Source organism: Macaca mulatta, chromosome 8 (assembly GCF_049350105.2).
Source record: "Macaca mulatta isolate MMU2019108-1 chromosome 8, T2T-MMU8v2.0, whole genome shotgun sequence".
Classification (NCBI taxonomy): domain Eukaryota; kingdom Metazoa; phylum Chordata; class Mammalia; order Primates; family Cercopithecidae; genus Macaca; species Macaca mulatta.
Window position 1 is genome coordinate 40003820 of NC_133413.1, and position 16588 is coordinate 40020407.

The window sequence follows — 16588 nt, forward strand, 5'->3', positions numbered from 1 at the left end:
GAGTTGGGCCCTGTCTGAGCTTTTTTCAACCCCGTGTGGTAACTAACACCAGCTGCTATCTGTACAGTGCTGCTTTTTTTTTTTTTTTTTGAGACGGAGTTTCACTCTTGTGGCCCAGGCTAGAGTGCAGTGGCGCGATCTCGGCTGACTGCAACCTCCACCTCCCGGGTTCAAGCAATTCTCCTGCCTCAGCCTCCCGAGTAGCTAGGATTACAGGTGCCCACCACCACACCCAGCTAGTATTTTTTTTGTATTTTTAGTAGAGATGGGATTTCACCGTGTTGGCCAGGCTGTTCTCGAACTCCTGACCTCAGGTGATCCACCCACCTCGGCCTCCCAAAGTGCTGGGATTATAGGTGTGAGCCACCATGCCCAGCCTTGTACAGTGCTTCTAAAGCATGGGCCTGTCCTTATTTGATTCTGACTCTGATCCTGTGGGTAAGTACAACAACTGTTATCCTCACTTTATAGCTGAGAAGACTGGCACAAGAACAGGTAAAATTGTGCAGCTGCTGAATGGCACATGGGACTGGGTTTGAGTCCTGCTACTCTTTTTTTTTTTTTTTTTTTGAGACGAGATCTTGCTCTGTGTCCCAGGCTGGAGTGCAGTGGCATAGTCCTAGCTCACTGCAGCCTCGAACTCCCAGGTTCAAGCAATCTCCTGCCTCAGCCTCCTGAGTAGCTGGGACTACAAGTTCATACCAGCATGCCTGGCTAAGTTTTTTGTGTGTAGAGATAAGGTCTTGCTATGTTGCCCAGGCTGGTCTTGAACTCCTGAGCTCTAGTGAGCCTCCCACCTCAGCATTCCAAAGTGTTGGGATGACAGATGTGAGCCACCACGCCCAGCCCATACCCTGCTATTCTTGATCTCTTATTTTTCAGTGGCAAGGCAGCTGCCTTGCTTCTGGGCTTTTTCCCCCTTATCTCAACCCTAAGCCTGTCGAGTTTGGCACCTTCCCCTCAGGGCCCATTCCATGCAAGAATCAAAGGGAAGAGCCCCTGCCTTGGCCAGTGTGGCATCTGATCCACAGGCACTCAACCTTTGCCAACTGATCGCTTTGTGTGAGCTGTCATGGGCGGCACAAACACAGACAAGCTCTCTGCCTTGAAGATTTCGTTGAAATGTAAGATTTGCCCAAAAGTAAATGTAGCATAGGCTGGACACAGTGGCTCAAGCCTGTAATCCCAGCATTTTGGGAGGCTGAGATGGGAGGATTGATTGAGACCAGGAGTTGGAGACCAGTCTGGGCAATGCAGTAAGACCCTGTCTCTATAGAAAATTTTTTAAGTAGCCAGACATGGTGGTGCACACCTGTGGTCCTAGCCACTTGGGAGGCTGAGGTGGGAGGAACACATGAGCCCAGGAGTTCAAAGCTGCAATGAGCCACGATTGTGCCACTGCACTCCAGTGACAGAGTAGAGGCTTCATGGAGGTGATGCTACAGCCAGGCCCTGGGAATGAGTGGGTTGGGGGAGGGAGGAGCCCAGTGTTGCCAAGCTCAGATGGTCTTGGGGAGCTGGGGTGTTCAGGGATGGGACATCAAGTAGCCTGCTTTGGTCAGAGCAGGCAGTTTGTATGGGAGAGAATCACTAACAAATGGCCAAAGTAGGGTGAGGTTTCTGAAGGTCTTGAATGCTAGCTAGGCAGAGATCTTTGCTGAGAAGCAACAGGAATTTCTCATTACAGGGTATGCTGGTGGGTGGATGGCCTTTGAACAAGAGGCAGTGGCTGGCATTTACTTAACAAGCTCCGGGCACATAGCATTTGTCCACCTGCCATTTGGAGAGCAGCAGACCTTCAGTGGCCAAGTTGCTTTCTTGGCCTTTTCTATAGCTGGGTTGCAGCACCCTTCCCTCACAAGGACTGAAAGCAGCTGAGTCCAGGTGCGTGGTGATGTGTGGCAGGCCTGGCCTTTGGCACGTTGCCTCCAAGCACGCAGCAAAGTCTGTCCATATGGATGGAAAAGAGAGGCTAGGGATGGGCCACCACTGGTGCAAAGAATAATGAAAGCTTCAGGTAGGCTCAAAGGGGAGATTGGGTCAGCCTTCCCAATGCCTTAGCTTTTCAATAAAAGCATCTTCCTCCAAGGCCAGGCACAGTGTTTCCTACCTGTAATCCCAAAGCTTTGGGAGGTCAAGGTGGGAGGATCACTTGAGGCCAGGAGTTCGAAAACAGCCTAGACAACATAGTGAGACCCCATCTCTACTACCAAAAAAATTTAAAAATTAGCTAGACATGGTGGTGCACACCTGTAGTCCCAGGTGCTTGGGAGGCTGAGGAGGGAGGATCACTTTAGCTCAGGAGGTCGAGGCTGCAGTGAGTTATGATCGCACTACTGCACTGCAGCCTGAGCAGCAGGCTTAAAAAAAAAAAAAAAAGCGGCCAGATGAGGTGGCTTATGCCTGTGATCCTAGCACTTTGGGAAGCCAAGGTGGGTGGATCACTTGAGGTCAAGAGTTTGAAACCAGCCTGCACAACATGGCAAAACCGCATCTCTACTAAAAATACAAAAATTAGCCAGGTGTACTGACACATGCATGTAATCCCAACTACTCGGGAGGCTGAGGCACGAGAATCGCTTGAACGTGGGAGGCGGAGGTTGCAGTGAGCCGAGATTGCACCACTGCACTCCAGCCTGGGTGACAGAGTAAGACTCTGACTCACAGGAAAAAAAAAAAAAAAAATTCTCACTCTGACATCCCACCAGAGGTCTTACCAGCCTACAGATCCATTTCCCTTCTTGGTCTTACGTCTCAGGGTCTAAGAGACAGGTAAATAAATCATTTAAAAATGATTTATCTGATAGTTCAGGGGCCACAGTAAGACAATTTTTCAGGCTGAGCATGGTGGCTCATGCCTGTAATCCAGCATTTTGGAAGGCCAAGATGAGGATCACTTGAGGCCAGGAGTTTGAGAGCAGCCTGGGCAACATGGCAAGACCCCTATCTCTATGAAAAATAGAGATAAAAAGAAGAAATAAAAGAAGTGTGCCCCTTTCCTACTGAGCAAAAGCATCCCCCTGAGGACCCCAGGTGTGTTTTGTCATTTTTGGCCAGGTGCTGTGGAGTGGCCACGATCCACAACACAGTCCTTATCCACAAGGAAGTTAAAATTTTGGGGAAAGCGAAACTGTTGTGGTCCAGCTGAACATGCCTGTGCATTGAGATCTAAAGCTCGTAGAGATGCTCACTATAGGGGACCATCACAGTTTGGCCCCTGCCACCCTCCAACATCACCAAAACCACTGCTTTTGCAATTGGGAAACGCCCTGACAACTGTTGGACAGATACCACGTGCCAAGACCCAGAGGAGACAAATGAGTGTTTTTAGCTATGTTGTGTGTTCTCAAAGAGCTTACAACCTGATCAGGAGAGGAGAAGTACTCCAAGTAGTAAATGGTCATTGGAAATACAAAGCAATACTTATGTGCTTGTCCAGTGAATGGAGGGGAGGCCGTGCATGTCCCAAGTTAGAGGAATCTGAGGTTTGAGAAGCCTTCACGGAGGAGGTGTGGCTTGATAGGACTGGTAGGATTCCTGTGTCATGAATGGCGTAAGGTACAGGAGCCCCCAGGAACAGGTGAGCTGGAGAAGCATGGACGCGGTTAGGCGTTCTGTGCACGAATGAAGAGGCTGGCCTGACAGTGGAGATGGGAATGGGCTGTATTGGGAAGAAGGCTTGACACCCTTGAGTGAGGTAGAGGGAGGAGGGATGTGTTAAAGGTTTCTGGTCCAGGAGATCCAGGCAAGAGGTCAGAAAGGAATTGCTGGTTTAGGAATTATGTAAAGAGCAAGGAGGCCAAAGATGGAACCGTGGGGAATGTTCCCAGTGAGCATGAGTGGAGGAGTGTGGGGAGCTGAACTGCTGGTGATTTTCCAACCTCCAGGCTGCTACTGACACAGCTGTGGGCGTCGCTCCAACTTCCAGGTAGCCAGACAGGTATCAACCAGGCCGTCTTTTTCCTGGTGCCTTTAGTGCGACATTTATCAAGATGACTCAAGGAACAGCCCAAGGACACGTGGCCAATCAAGAAGGCTCATACTTGGCTGGGCGCAGTGGTTCACAACTGTAGTCTAAGCACTTTGGAAGGCTGAGGCAGGCCGATCACCTAAGGTCAGGAGTTCCAGACCAGCCCCGACCAACATGGAGAAACACCGTCTCTACTAAAAATACAAAATTAGCTGGGCATGGTGGTGCATGCCTGTAATCCCAGCTACTTGAGAGGCTGAGGCAGGAGAATCGCTTGAACCCCGGAGGTGGAGGTTGTGGTGAGCCAAGATCACGCCGTTTGCACTCCAGCCTGGGCAACAAGAATGAAACTGCATCTCAAAAAAAAAAAAAAAAAAAGAAGGCTCATAGTCTTGCCACCTGAAAACCAGTACTTCTAGAAGGGTGAGATTCAGCAAAAGACTCCAAGTGGTCTTCCAGGTAAATCCAACCTTTGATTTTTTTTTTTTTTTGAGACAGAGTGTAGCTCTGTCATGCAGGCTGGAGTGCCATGCCACAATCTCGGCTCACTGCAACCTCTGCTGCCGGGTTCAAACAATTCTCCTGTCTCAGCCTCCGGAGTAGCTCGGACTACAGGCACGTGCCACCACTCCCAGCTAGTTTTTCTACTTTTAGTAGAGTCAGGGTTTTGCCATGTTGGCCTGGCTGGTCTCAAACTCCCAGCCTCAAGTGATCACCACCCTCATCAGTCTCCCAAAGTGCTGGAATTAAAGGCAGGAGCCACAGCTCAGGCCCCAGATGAACTCTGATTTAACAAACATTTACTAAGCGTCTAGTAAATGCTAGATCTTGAGGCAATACAAGAGAATTTTAAAACAAATACCTGGGAAAATGTGAAATAATCCAAGGAGGCATGATTAGGTACAAATAAATGGAGTGATAGATGTGACAGGTCAGCAAGACAGGGACAATCAGTGACAGTAGGAAGGATATGTAGACTATAGAAGAAATTGAAGTTGCGCATGGTGATTCATACCTATAATCCCAGCACTTTGGGAGGCTGAGGTGGAGGTGATCACTTGAGGCCAGGAGTTTAAGACCAGCCTGCCCAACATGGTGAAACCCTGTCTCTACTAAAAATACAAAAATTAGTCGGGCATGGTGGTGGGTGCCTGTAGTCCGAGCTACTCAGGAGGCTGGGGCAGGAGAATCTTTTGAACCCAGGAGGTAGAGGTTGCAGTGAGCCAGGATCGCACCACTGCACCCCAGCCTGGATGACAGAGTGAGACTCTGTTTAAGAAAAAAGAGAAAGGGCTGGGCGCAGTGGCTTACGCCTGTAATCTCAGCACTTTGGGAGGCTGAGGCAGGCGGATCACCTGAGGTCGGGAGTTCGATACCAGCCTGACCAGCATGGAGAAACCCCGTCTCTACTGAAAATACAAAATTAGCTGGATGTGGTGGCACATTCCTGTAATCCCAGCTACTCGGGAGGCTGAGGCAGAAGAATCGCTTGAACCCAGGAGATGGAGGTTGCAGTGAGTTGAGATCGTGCCACTGCATTCCAGCCTGGGTAACAGAGTCAAAAAAAGAAGAAGAAGGAGAAGAAGAAGAAACTGCATTAGCAAAAGTATGTCTAGAATGAATGAATCCAGCATGTGTAAGATACTAGGATATTTTTAGTCAGTTGTGTGTTGCTGGGTTGGGTAGCACGTAGCAGGCTTAGATAGCATGGGATTTAATTGTTGGAACCAAAAAAAAAAAGCATGCGTGGAATGTCAAATAAAAAAAGATAGAATGTCTTCTGCCTGTCTGGAGCTTCACTACAATCTTATTTTGGATCTCCATAATTTATGAGGTTAGTATTTTTACTCCTGTTTTACACATGACCATGGCTAGTGAGGGCCAGAATTAGAATTCCAACTCCTATATTTTCAGCTCCAAAAACCTATGGGGTTTGGTTTTGTTTTGTTTTGTTTTTTGAGACGGAGTCATGCTCTGTCGCCCAGGCTGGATGGCTGGATCTCGGCTCACTGCAAGCCCCACCTCCCAGGTTTACGCCATTCTCCTGCCTCAGCCTCCTGAGTAGCTGGGACTACAGGCTCCCGCCACCTTGCCCAGCTAGTTTTTTTGTATTTTTTTTTTAGTAGAGACGGGGTTTCACGGTGTTAGCCAGGATGGTCTGGATCTCCTGACCTCATGATCCACCCGTCTCGGCCTCCCAAAGTGCTAGGATTACAGGCTTGAGCCACCGCCCCCGGCTGTTTTGTTTTGTTTTAGAGACGGGGATCTTGCCATGTTGCCCAGGCTGGTCTTGGATTCCCGGCCTCAAGTGATCCTCCTTCCTCGGCATCCCAAAGTGTTGCGATAACAGGCATAAGCCACCATGCCCAGCCTCCAAAACCTATGCTCTTAATGCCACACTGTGAATAGAACTGAAGTCTGGGCTGTTCTGACTCTGAGCTTTAGGCAACTGGGATACTGGTTGGAGATGTCAGAACAGGCAGTGACAGGTGAGTGTCAAGGTAAAGCAGGTAGAGAAGAGACCTGGGGCCAGGAAGCCATTCAGGTGTTTGGTGAGTTGCTTAGAATTCATGGGTTTGGGGGAGTGAGGTAGTGAAGACGAAGGAGTGTAAGGTTGATAGCCTTTTCTCGTTTACTCAAGGGTTATTTGTTGAGAGCCTACTGTATACCAGGTGCTGTTTTAAGCACTAGGGGTGATAACTAGAGTGGATAACACAAAGCCCTGCCGTCAAGAAGCAGACCTTCCAATGATGCAGCAGCTGTGTGTGCACCCCGCTTTCACTGTGGACATCACAAACCTGGCCTCCTCCAAATAAGGTGCAGAACTGAGCATGGCCAACCCTTCCTCCCCGCAAGCAGAGGACATGTGCTCCTTGCTGTGGGACAATCAGTCCTGCATGGAGGAACCAGCACCCCAGTGACAGGCCATAGACGAAAATAACTGAACAAAGCCCTGTTTTTTGTCAGCAGGAAAAGGCAAGGAACCCGCTTTCTGCAGGTTAACGGAGCGGGGGGCGGGGGGGAGTGCGACCCGTGAGGATTAGGTTTTGCTGAGTTTAACACACTCCAGAGAGTATGCTGCAGGGACAGTAGGGAAGAGAAGGGCTCTTGGGCCACAGCAAACTGAAGGCGAATCCCTCCAACCCCCAGCTGCAAATCAGAGGCCGTTTCCTATGCAAAACACCATAGGAAGCCGTTTTCCAAAGGAGGAGCCTTAAAGCCGCCCTTGTTTCTTGCTTTTGGGTTCTGCGGAGAAACGATGTTGCAAGACTCGTCTTTGTGCTGCCGCCTGCTGGAAGAGTTCATTAAAGCAAGGAAAGCTGGGTACGTCTAGGAAATGGTTATTGCACTCCGTTAGGTGAAAAAAAGTGAGGATGCCATATGTATTCAAGACTTAAGCACATTTCTCCACATTTTTTCTATCGAGATCATGCAACTGGATCTTCATTCTCTAAAAGGAATACTAAGGAAAAAGTTTTCCAGACAGAGTGGCCAGGATTGTGTTGTGGGGCAGAACCAGAGGTAGAATAGAATATGCCTGCGCTGCCCAGACCTGGTTTGGGACAAGCTAGTTATGTCCCTGCTTCCTCCCTTGACCAAGCGCAGCCATGCACGTGGTCATACTGCTCTTTGATCCTCGACCCACCTCTCTGGCCAGCAGCAGCCAGCTGGCTGTATCTGCCAAGGAATTCCAGCCAGGAACACAGTTTACTCTTGTCTGGCATTTCTCAACCCGAGCTTCCACCATGAAGTTGCATTTAAACCTTTTTCTAGGCACTGCACTACCTTCCAAAAACAGTCAGGACTCTGGGCTGTTCAAAACTTCCTTAGCCTCTATAGGATAGGTTTCAGATTTGCGTAGGAATTGTGGATATAAACGTAGCCATCACTCAGGTTATCCTCCAACTCCTGGGACAGTTTCAGCTTTTTTTTTTTTTTTTTTTTTTTTTTTGACACGGAGTTTCGCTCTTGTCTCCCAGGCTGGAATGCAATGGCATGATATCAGCTCACTGCAACCTCCGCCTCCCAGGTTCAAGCAGCTCTCCTGCCTCAGCCTCCCAAGTAGTAGCTGGGATTACAGGTACCTGACACCTTGCCCAGCTAATTTTCGCATTTTTAATAGAGACAGGGTTTCACCATCTTGGCCAGGCTGGCCTTGAACTCCAGACCTCAAGTGATCCACCCACCTCAACCTCCTAAAGTGTTGGGATTACAGGCATGAGCCACTGCACCTGGCCTAGTTTCAGCTTCTGAGCTTTTCAGGAACCAACCAAAAAACACACTCACAGCTCCCCAGCCTCTTAACTCCAATGAGGGACATCTACAGCAATAGGAGAAACCTCTGATGACCTACACAGAGACACTGATACCCAAGTATTCTTTTACATTTTTAAATGTAATTTTTAAATTTGTTATTATAAATTGACAAATTATAATTGTATACATTTATGAAGTACAAAGTGGTGTTATGACATATGTATACAGTGCGGACTGATTAAATCAAACTATTTAACATATCCATCACCTCAAATCCTTTTTTTTTTTTCTTTTTTTTTTTTTTTTTTTTGAGACGGAGTCTTGCTCTGTCGCCCAGGCTGGAGTGCAGTGGCCTGATCTCAGCTCACTGCAAGCTCCGCCTCCCGGGTTCACGCCATTCTCTTGCCTCAGCCTCCCGAGTAGCTGGGACTACAGGCGCCCACCACCTCGCCTGGCTAGTTTTTTGTAGTTTTAGTAGAGACGGGGTTTCACTGTGTTCACCAGGATGGTCTCGATCTCCTGACCTCGTGATTTTTTTTTTTCTTTTTTGAGACAAGATCTCACTCTGTCACCCAGGCTGAAGTGCAGTGATGTGAGCAGAGTTCACTGTAGCCTCACCTCCTTGGGTCAAACAATCCTCCTGCCTCAGCCTCCCATGTAGCTGGGGCCACAGGCATGCACCACTGCACTCACCTAATTTTTTTATATTTTTGTAGAGACAGGGTCTTGCCTTGTTGCCCAGGCTTGGATATCAATTTTTTGTGGTGAGAACATTTGAGTTTTATTCTTGGCAATTTTGTGTATTTTTCTCTTTTTTTCTTTAAATTTCTTTTCTTTTTTTTTTGAGACAAAGTTTTGCTCTTGTTGCCCAGGCTGGAGTGCAATGGCGGGATCTTGGCTCACTGCAACCTCTGCCTCCCGGGTTCAAGCAATTCTCCTGCCTCAGCCTCACAAGTAGCTGGGATTACAGGCACCCGCCACCACACCCAGCTAATTTTTGTATTTTAGTAGAGATGGGGTTTTACCATGTTGGCCAGGCTGGTCTCAAACTCCTGACCTAAGTTGATATGCCTGCCTCGGCCTCCCAAAGTGCTGGGATTACAGGCATGAGCCACCATGTCCAGCCACTTTAAATTTCTTTAAAAAAATTTTTTTAACTCTTAATCCCATGACAGATTACTCTTGGCAATTTTGAAATATATAATATACTATTATTAACTATAGGACACCCAAATACTCCTTAAGCCTCATGAACTTTGCCACAGTCTTATTCAATTCACTAACAGATTATGTTAGTAATGCTGGTCTGATTTGGGATAAATAGCATGACTTCCTCTCCATTTTCCTCCATAGATGGCATCTATCTATCTGTCTTATTCCATTTTGTGTTGCTATAACAGAATACCTGAAGCTGGTTTATCTGTAAAGAAAAGAGGTTTATTTGGCTTATGATTCTGGTGGTTGGAAAGTCCAAGGGCATGGCACAAGCATCTGCTTGACTGCTGGTGAGGACTTGTGCTGTGTCACAACATGTCAGAGAAGCAGAAGGGGAAGTGAGTTATGTGCAAGAAAGGGACCAAACACCTCACTTTAAAACAATATGAGCTTGAGGGAACTAATCTATTCCTGTGTGAACTAACCCAGCCTCCAGAGAAAGACATTACTCTACCCTAGCCCTGTGTGGGGATGAGTGCCCCTAGTCTTTGCAGTGAGCCAAGATCCCGCCATTGCACTCCAGCCTGAGTGACACACAGAGACTCCATCTCAATAAAAAAAAAAGGCATTAATCTACCTTAACATAGTCACATCGTAAAGGCACCACCTACCAACACCATTATATTGGCAATGAACTTTCAACGTGAGTTTTGATGTGGACAAACCACACCCAAAACATAGCAACATTTAAACTAGATTAGCCTTTTGCATTCCAAGGGACCAACATACTGCCCAGGGGCAAAAGATTATCTTGTGTGGGAACTTTGTAGTGTGTATACCATGTGGCTTACTACCTGTGTCTCTTCAGTCAGAGTTTGGGAGATCTCAAATCATAGAGGAACAAGATGGTATCACTATTCTTTGCTGTAGTCAAGATACGATTGGAAATGCCATTCAATCATGAGCAGATAGTCCTCCTGTTGACAAGATATCCTATTTACCACCTTCAACCAAAACCTTCAGCCACTGCCTCTTCTCCCTCCTTAAGAATTCAGTTCTTCCTTCCTTACATTGAGCCTGACTGCTTCTTTTTTTTTTTTTTTTTTTTTTTTGAGACGGAGTCTCGCTCTGCCGCCCAGGCTGGAGTGCAGTGGCCAGATCTCGGCTCACTGCAAGCTCCACATCCCGGGTTCACGCCATTCTCCTGCCTCAGCCACCCGAGTATCTGGGACTACAGGCGCCCGCCACCTCGCCCGGCTAGTTTTTTGTATTTTTTTTAGTAAAGACGGGGTTTCACCGTGTCAGCCAGGATGGTCTCGATCTCCTGACCTCATGATCCACCCGTCTCGGCCTCCCAAAGTGCTGGGATTACAGGCTTGAGCCACCGCGCCCGGCCCTGACTGCTTCTTTCAGGTTCCTGCAGGGCTAAAGATGGGCCACCCCAAGCAGGAGGACATTGTCAGCCCAAGGGAAAGCTGTTGATCCTGACCTATCAGACAGCTGGCCAGTCATGCACAGGGCTCACACAGACTGACATGTGAGGAAATACAGCTGCTTCAGCGGCCAGATGGGTATTTGGATTCCGTGGGTGGATGACAAAGGGCCCTGGGTCTTGGGCCTGAATCAAGAAAACTTAAATCCTTAAGTCAGTAACTGTATTAAAGTTCATGGTTCAATCAGAACCTTCCTTTTGTCAAGGAAGAGAGAAAGGAGGTCATGACATTGTCTCTTCTCAAGAGTCCATCTCAGCCAGGCACCGTGGCTCACACCTGTAATCCCAGCACTTTGGGAGGCCAAGGTGGATGGATCGCTTGAGATCAGGAGTTCAAGACCAGCCTGGCCAACATGCTGAAACCTCATCTCTACTAAAAATACAAACATTAGCTGGGCTTGGTGGTGCATGCCTATAATCCCATTCTCGAGAGGCTGAGGCACAAAAATCACTTAAACCCGGGAGGCAGAGATTGCTGTGAGCTGAGATGGCACCACTGCACTCCAGCTTGGGTAAGAAAGCAAGACTTTGTGTCAAACAAACAAACAAACAAACAACAACAAAAAAGAGTCCATCTCATCCCCTCCATGATGCAGGCAAGCTCACTCTTAGATTTCCCCTACTTCAGGTCTCTCGTGACTGCTGTCCTCTTGACCTCTCCTAGATATTTGGGTTTCTTGTACTACACAACTTCATTCATACTCTAAGTGCCAGCACCATGATTCATTGCCTGCCGGTTCCAGCAGAAAAACCCACCTACCACATCCTGGTCAAAACTTGATGTGACTGGGGTAAAGGAAAAAGTTCATCTCAGGCCAGGCGCGGTGGCTCACGCCTATAATCCCAGCACTTTGGGAGGCTGAGACCACCCTGGCCAACATGGTGAAACCCCGTCTCTACTAAAATTACAAAAATTAGCCGGGCATGGTGGCGCACACCTATAGTCTCAGCTACTTGGGAGGCTGAAGTAGGAGAATCACTTGAACCTGGGAGGTGGAGGTTGCAGTGAGCCTAGATCGCGCCACTGCACTCCACCCTGGGCAACAAGAGCGAAACTCCATCTCAAGAAAGAAAAAAAAAGTTCGTCTCACCCTTTCCCTCCCTCACTTTCTGGCCTCCAACATTCTGCAGGGACTCTCAAAAGAGACATTCACTATGGCCTAACCCATGGTGAGTCTTCCTCATAGCTCCCTGAGGAATTCCCATCTCCTTGGTTAGACGTGAACCCCCTTGGCACTGAAAATGACCCTGAGCTTCCAGCGCTTGTCCCTCTTCCAGCTTATCCTCCCGCTGTGTCATCTCACTACATCAGCTGTTCTCAAACCTTCCCGTGCATTGGAATGACCTGGAGGGCTGACTAGAACACAGATTGTGAGGCCAGACCCCCAGAGATTCTAATTCAGTAGTCAGGGGTGGAGCCTGAGAATTTGCATTTCTGATCAGTTCCCAGGTAGTGCTAATGTGGTTTAGTCTAGGACCATGCTTGGAGAACTGCCCAGCTGCATAATGTCAGGACGTTAGCTCTCCTAGACTAGTGATTGCACCAAGCCTACATCCACAAGGAGTGGAAAACCAGCCATCCAGTGCTCCTGTGTTCCTGGGTAGACAGGCAGCTTGTTTCCAAACTCCTCAGGCTCCAGAGGAGTGTGTTAACAGAAAAACCAAACTCTGTAAAAAATATATATATATAAAAAATATAATACATATTATATAATATATATTATATATACACACAATATATATTATATATATTATATACACACATATATAAAATATATTTTATATATATATATTTTTTAATGGAGTCTCGCTCTGTCACCTAGGCTGGAGTGCAGTGGTGCGATCTCGGCTCACTGCAACCTCCGTCTTCCAAGTTCAAATGATTCTCTTGCCTCAGCCTCTCGAATAACTGGGATTACAGGCGCCTGCCACCACGCCCAGCTAAATTTTATATTTTTAATAGAGACAGGGTTTCACTATGTTGGCCAGGCTAGTCTGGAACACCTGACCTCAGGCGATGCACCTGCCTCGCCTCCCAAAGTGCTAGCATTGCAAGTGTGAGCCACGGAGCCTGGCCGTAAAATATTTTAAAGAGGCTGATTCTGAGCCAATAGGAGTGACCACAGCCCTGGAGAAAACACAGACTGAAGGAGCCTTGATGAGCCTTTGGTTTCATACATTGTAGGGAGGCAGGAGTTATAGGCAAAGACATCTATCAATGCATGAAAGGTACACATTGTTTCAGCCCTAAAAGGCAGGATGTCTTGAAGTGGGGCCTTATAGGTATAAGTAGATTCAGTGATTCTTGAATTTGCAGTTGGTTAAAGGAGTAAGGCTCTGTCGAAAACTTGGAATCAGCAGAAAGGAATGTTTAAGATAAGGATGCTATGTAGCAAGATTGCTGGCCTACTGTAGGCTAGACTTTACCCCTGTCTGGGATGGCCCTGGGTCTTGTTTATAATTTGGTATCTGATTGCAACAAAGAATCTGTTTTTCAGTAGGCTTACTAGGGAATGTTTGTCCGTCTTATGATCTCTATTTAACATGCCGGTCAGTTGTGCCTAACCTCCAAAAGGGAAGGGGCATAACAAGGTATGTTCGACCTCTCTTCCTGTTGTGGCTGGGGGTTCAGTTTTCTTTTCTTTTTATTATTATTATTATTATTATTATCATTATTATTATTTTGAGATGGAGTCTTGCTCTGTCGCCCAGGCTGGAGTGCAATGGCAAGATCTTGGCTGACTGCAACTTCTGCCTCCCAGGTTCAAGTGATTCTCGTGCCTCAGCCTCCCAAGTAGCTGGGATTACAGGCGCACACCACCATGCAGAGCTAATTTTTGTGTTTTTAGTAGAGACAAGGTTTCACCATATTGGCCAGGCTGGTCTCAAACTCCTAACTTCGGGTGATCCACCCACCTCGGCCTCCCAAAGTGCTGGCCAGGGAGTTCAGTTTTTTGTTTGTTTGTTTGTTTTTTCTTTGAGACGGAGTTTCACTCTTGTTGCCCAGGCTGGAGTGCAATGGCGCGATCTCGGCTCACTCGGCTCACCACAACCTCCGCCTCCCAAGTTCAAGCGATTCTCCTGCTTCAGCCTCCCGAGTAGCTGGGATTACAGACACCCGCTACCACGCCCAGCTAATTTTGTATTTTTTGTACAGATGGGGTTTCTCCATGTTAGTCAGGCTGGTCTTGAGGGAGTTCAGGTTTTAGTGTTCATCTAGGCTCCCCTTGGCCAAGAAGGGTATTGACCATTCAGTCAGTGCGGGGTGGTGGTGGGGGGACGGGTGGAGAGGGGAATGTAGAATTTTATTTTATTTATTATTATTATTTTTGAGACAGAGTTTCACTCTCATTGCCCAGGCTGGAGTGCAGTGGCACAATCTCAGCTCACCGCAATCTCCACCTCCCAGGTTCAAGCAATTCTCCTGCCTCAGCCTCCCAAGCAGCTGAGATTACAGGTGCACACCACCATGCCTGGCTAATTTTGTATTTTTAGTAGAGACAGGGTTTCTCCATGTTGGTCAGGCTGGTCTCGAACTCCTGGCCTCAGGTGATCCGTCCGCCTCGGCCTCCCAAATTGCTGGGATTACAGGCATGAGCCACCACGCCCGGCCCAGAATTTTATTTTTATTTTACAAGCTCCTTGCTGAACCCTTCTGGGCTGCTTCACCAGTGGGGTTGGTGGCATCTTTGGCGTTAAAATGGGACAAGCCTCAGGCCAGGCACGATGACTGACACCTGTAATCCTAGCACTTTGGAAGGCCAAGGTGAGCAAATTGCCTGAGCCCAGGAGTTTTACATCAGCCTGGGCAACATGGTGAAACCCCATCTCTGCTAAAATACAAAAAATTAGCTGGGCGTGTTGGCGTGCACCTGTAGTCCCAGCTACTCAGGAGGCTGAGGCATGAGAATTGCTTGAATCTGGGAGGCAGAGGTTGCAGTGGGCCTAGATCATGTCATTACACTCCAGCCTGGGTGACAGAGCAAGACTGTCTGAAAGAAAAAAAAAAATAGAACAAGCCTTGTTCACAAGAGAGAATGCAGTTTCATTTATTCGACAAATATTTACTGAGTGCCTTATATGTGCCAGGCATGGTTCTAGGTGCCTACGATACATCAGTAAACGAAACAGACACAAATCTCTACCCACAGCCGGGTACAGTGACTCACACCTGTAGTCCCAGCACTTTGGGAGGCCGAGGAAGGTGGATCACCTGAGGTCAGGAGTTCAAGACCAGCCTGAACAACATTGTGAAGCCCTATCTGTACTAAAAATACAAAAATTAGCTGGGCGTGGTGGCGCGTGCCTGTAATCCCAGCTACTCAGGAGGCTGAGGTAGGAGAATGGCTTGAACTCAGGAGGCAGAGGTTGCATGCAATGAGTTGAGATCACGCCACCGCACCCCAGCCTGGGCAACAGAGCTAGGCTCTGTCTAAAAATAAATAAGTAAATAAAAGCCAGGCCTGGTGGTGCATGCCTGTAGTCCCAGCTACTCCAGAGGCTGAGGCAGGAGAATTGCTTGAACCCTGGAGACGGAGGTTTTGGTGAGCCAATATCACGCCACTGCACTCCAGCCTGGCTGACAGAGCAAGACTCCATCTCAAAATATATATACCCACCTTTTATGGAGCTTGCCTTTTCCTAACAATAAGAAGAATAAAACTCTTTTTACTGTATTCAGTGGGACTCAGATATCTGGTTACTGGAAGTGGAAGTAACCAGGAATGCTTAGTTGGCTCAGTTTATAAACACTAGAAATGAAGGCCCAGAAGCTTCAGCAGAGACTGAATGACTGCTCCATTGAGATGAACTACTGCATAATTATCTTCATCATGATTTTAACAAACACAAAAAGCTTTGTTTTGCTTTATTGATGATAACAACATGGGGGCATCGGAGTAGGGGAGAGAGTGAGTCCTTGGAGTTGAGTCCAGGGCATCTGACCCACTATTCTTTGTTAGGAGACAGCCTAGAAGCCTTCAACAAAGGCTGTGTTGGAGGAAAAACTGAAGCTAAATTAATATTTAAATGGAAGAAACTGAAGCTAAATTAATATAAGTAGAGAGTTTATTTGCACCAAGCTTGAGGTTCGTAACATGGGAGCATAGATTTAAGTTTCCTGAATAGACATTCCAATTAGCAGCAGATACAAGTGGATTCTTTTTTTTTTTTTTTTTTTTTTTTGAGAGGGAGTTTTGCTCTTGTTACCCAGGCTGGAGTGCAATGGCGTGATCTCAGTTCACTGCAACCTCTGCCTCCCAGGTTCAAGCGATTCTCCTGCCTCAGCCTCCCAAGTAGCTGGGACTACAGGCACGTACCACCATGCCTGACTAATTTTGTACTTTTAGTAGAGACAGGGTTTCTCCATGTTGGTCAGGCTGGTCTCAAACTCCCAAACTCAGGTGATCCGCCTGCCTCAGCCTCCCAAAGTGCTGGGATTACAGGCGTGAGCCACCATGCCCAGCCACAAGTGGATTTTTTTTTTTTTTTTGAAATGGAGTTTAGATCTTGTCGCCCAGGCTAGGAGTGCAATGGCTCAATCTTGGCTCACTGCAACCTCTTTCTCCTGGGTTCAAGCGATTCCCCTGCCTGAACCTCCTGAGTAGCTGGGATTACAGGCGCCTACCACCACACCTAGCTAATTTTTGAATTTTTAGTAGAGACGGGGGATCACCATGTTGGCCAGGCTGGTCTTGAACTCCTGACCTCAGGTG

General features: G+C 47.6%; 1 protein-coding gene across 1 annotated transcript in view; it reads left to right on the forward strand.

Annotated features, from left to right (window-relative positions):
• Positions 1-6173: 6173 nt before the first annotated feature.
• Positions 6174-16588, forward strand: part of ASH2L (ASH2 like, histone lysine methyltransferase complex subunit) — a 68384-nt gene continuing 57969 nt past the window's right edge. Inside the window, exon 1 of the mRNA XM_077943437.1 lies at positions 6174-7294. Within this exon, the coding sequence (XP_077799563.1) occupies positions 7230-7294 (65 nt within the window). The 5' untranslated portion in view covers positions 6174-7229. The remainder of the gene's footprint in view (positions 7295-16588) is intronic.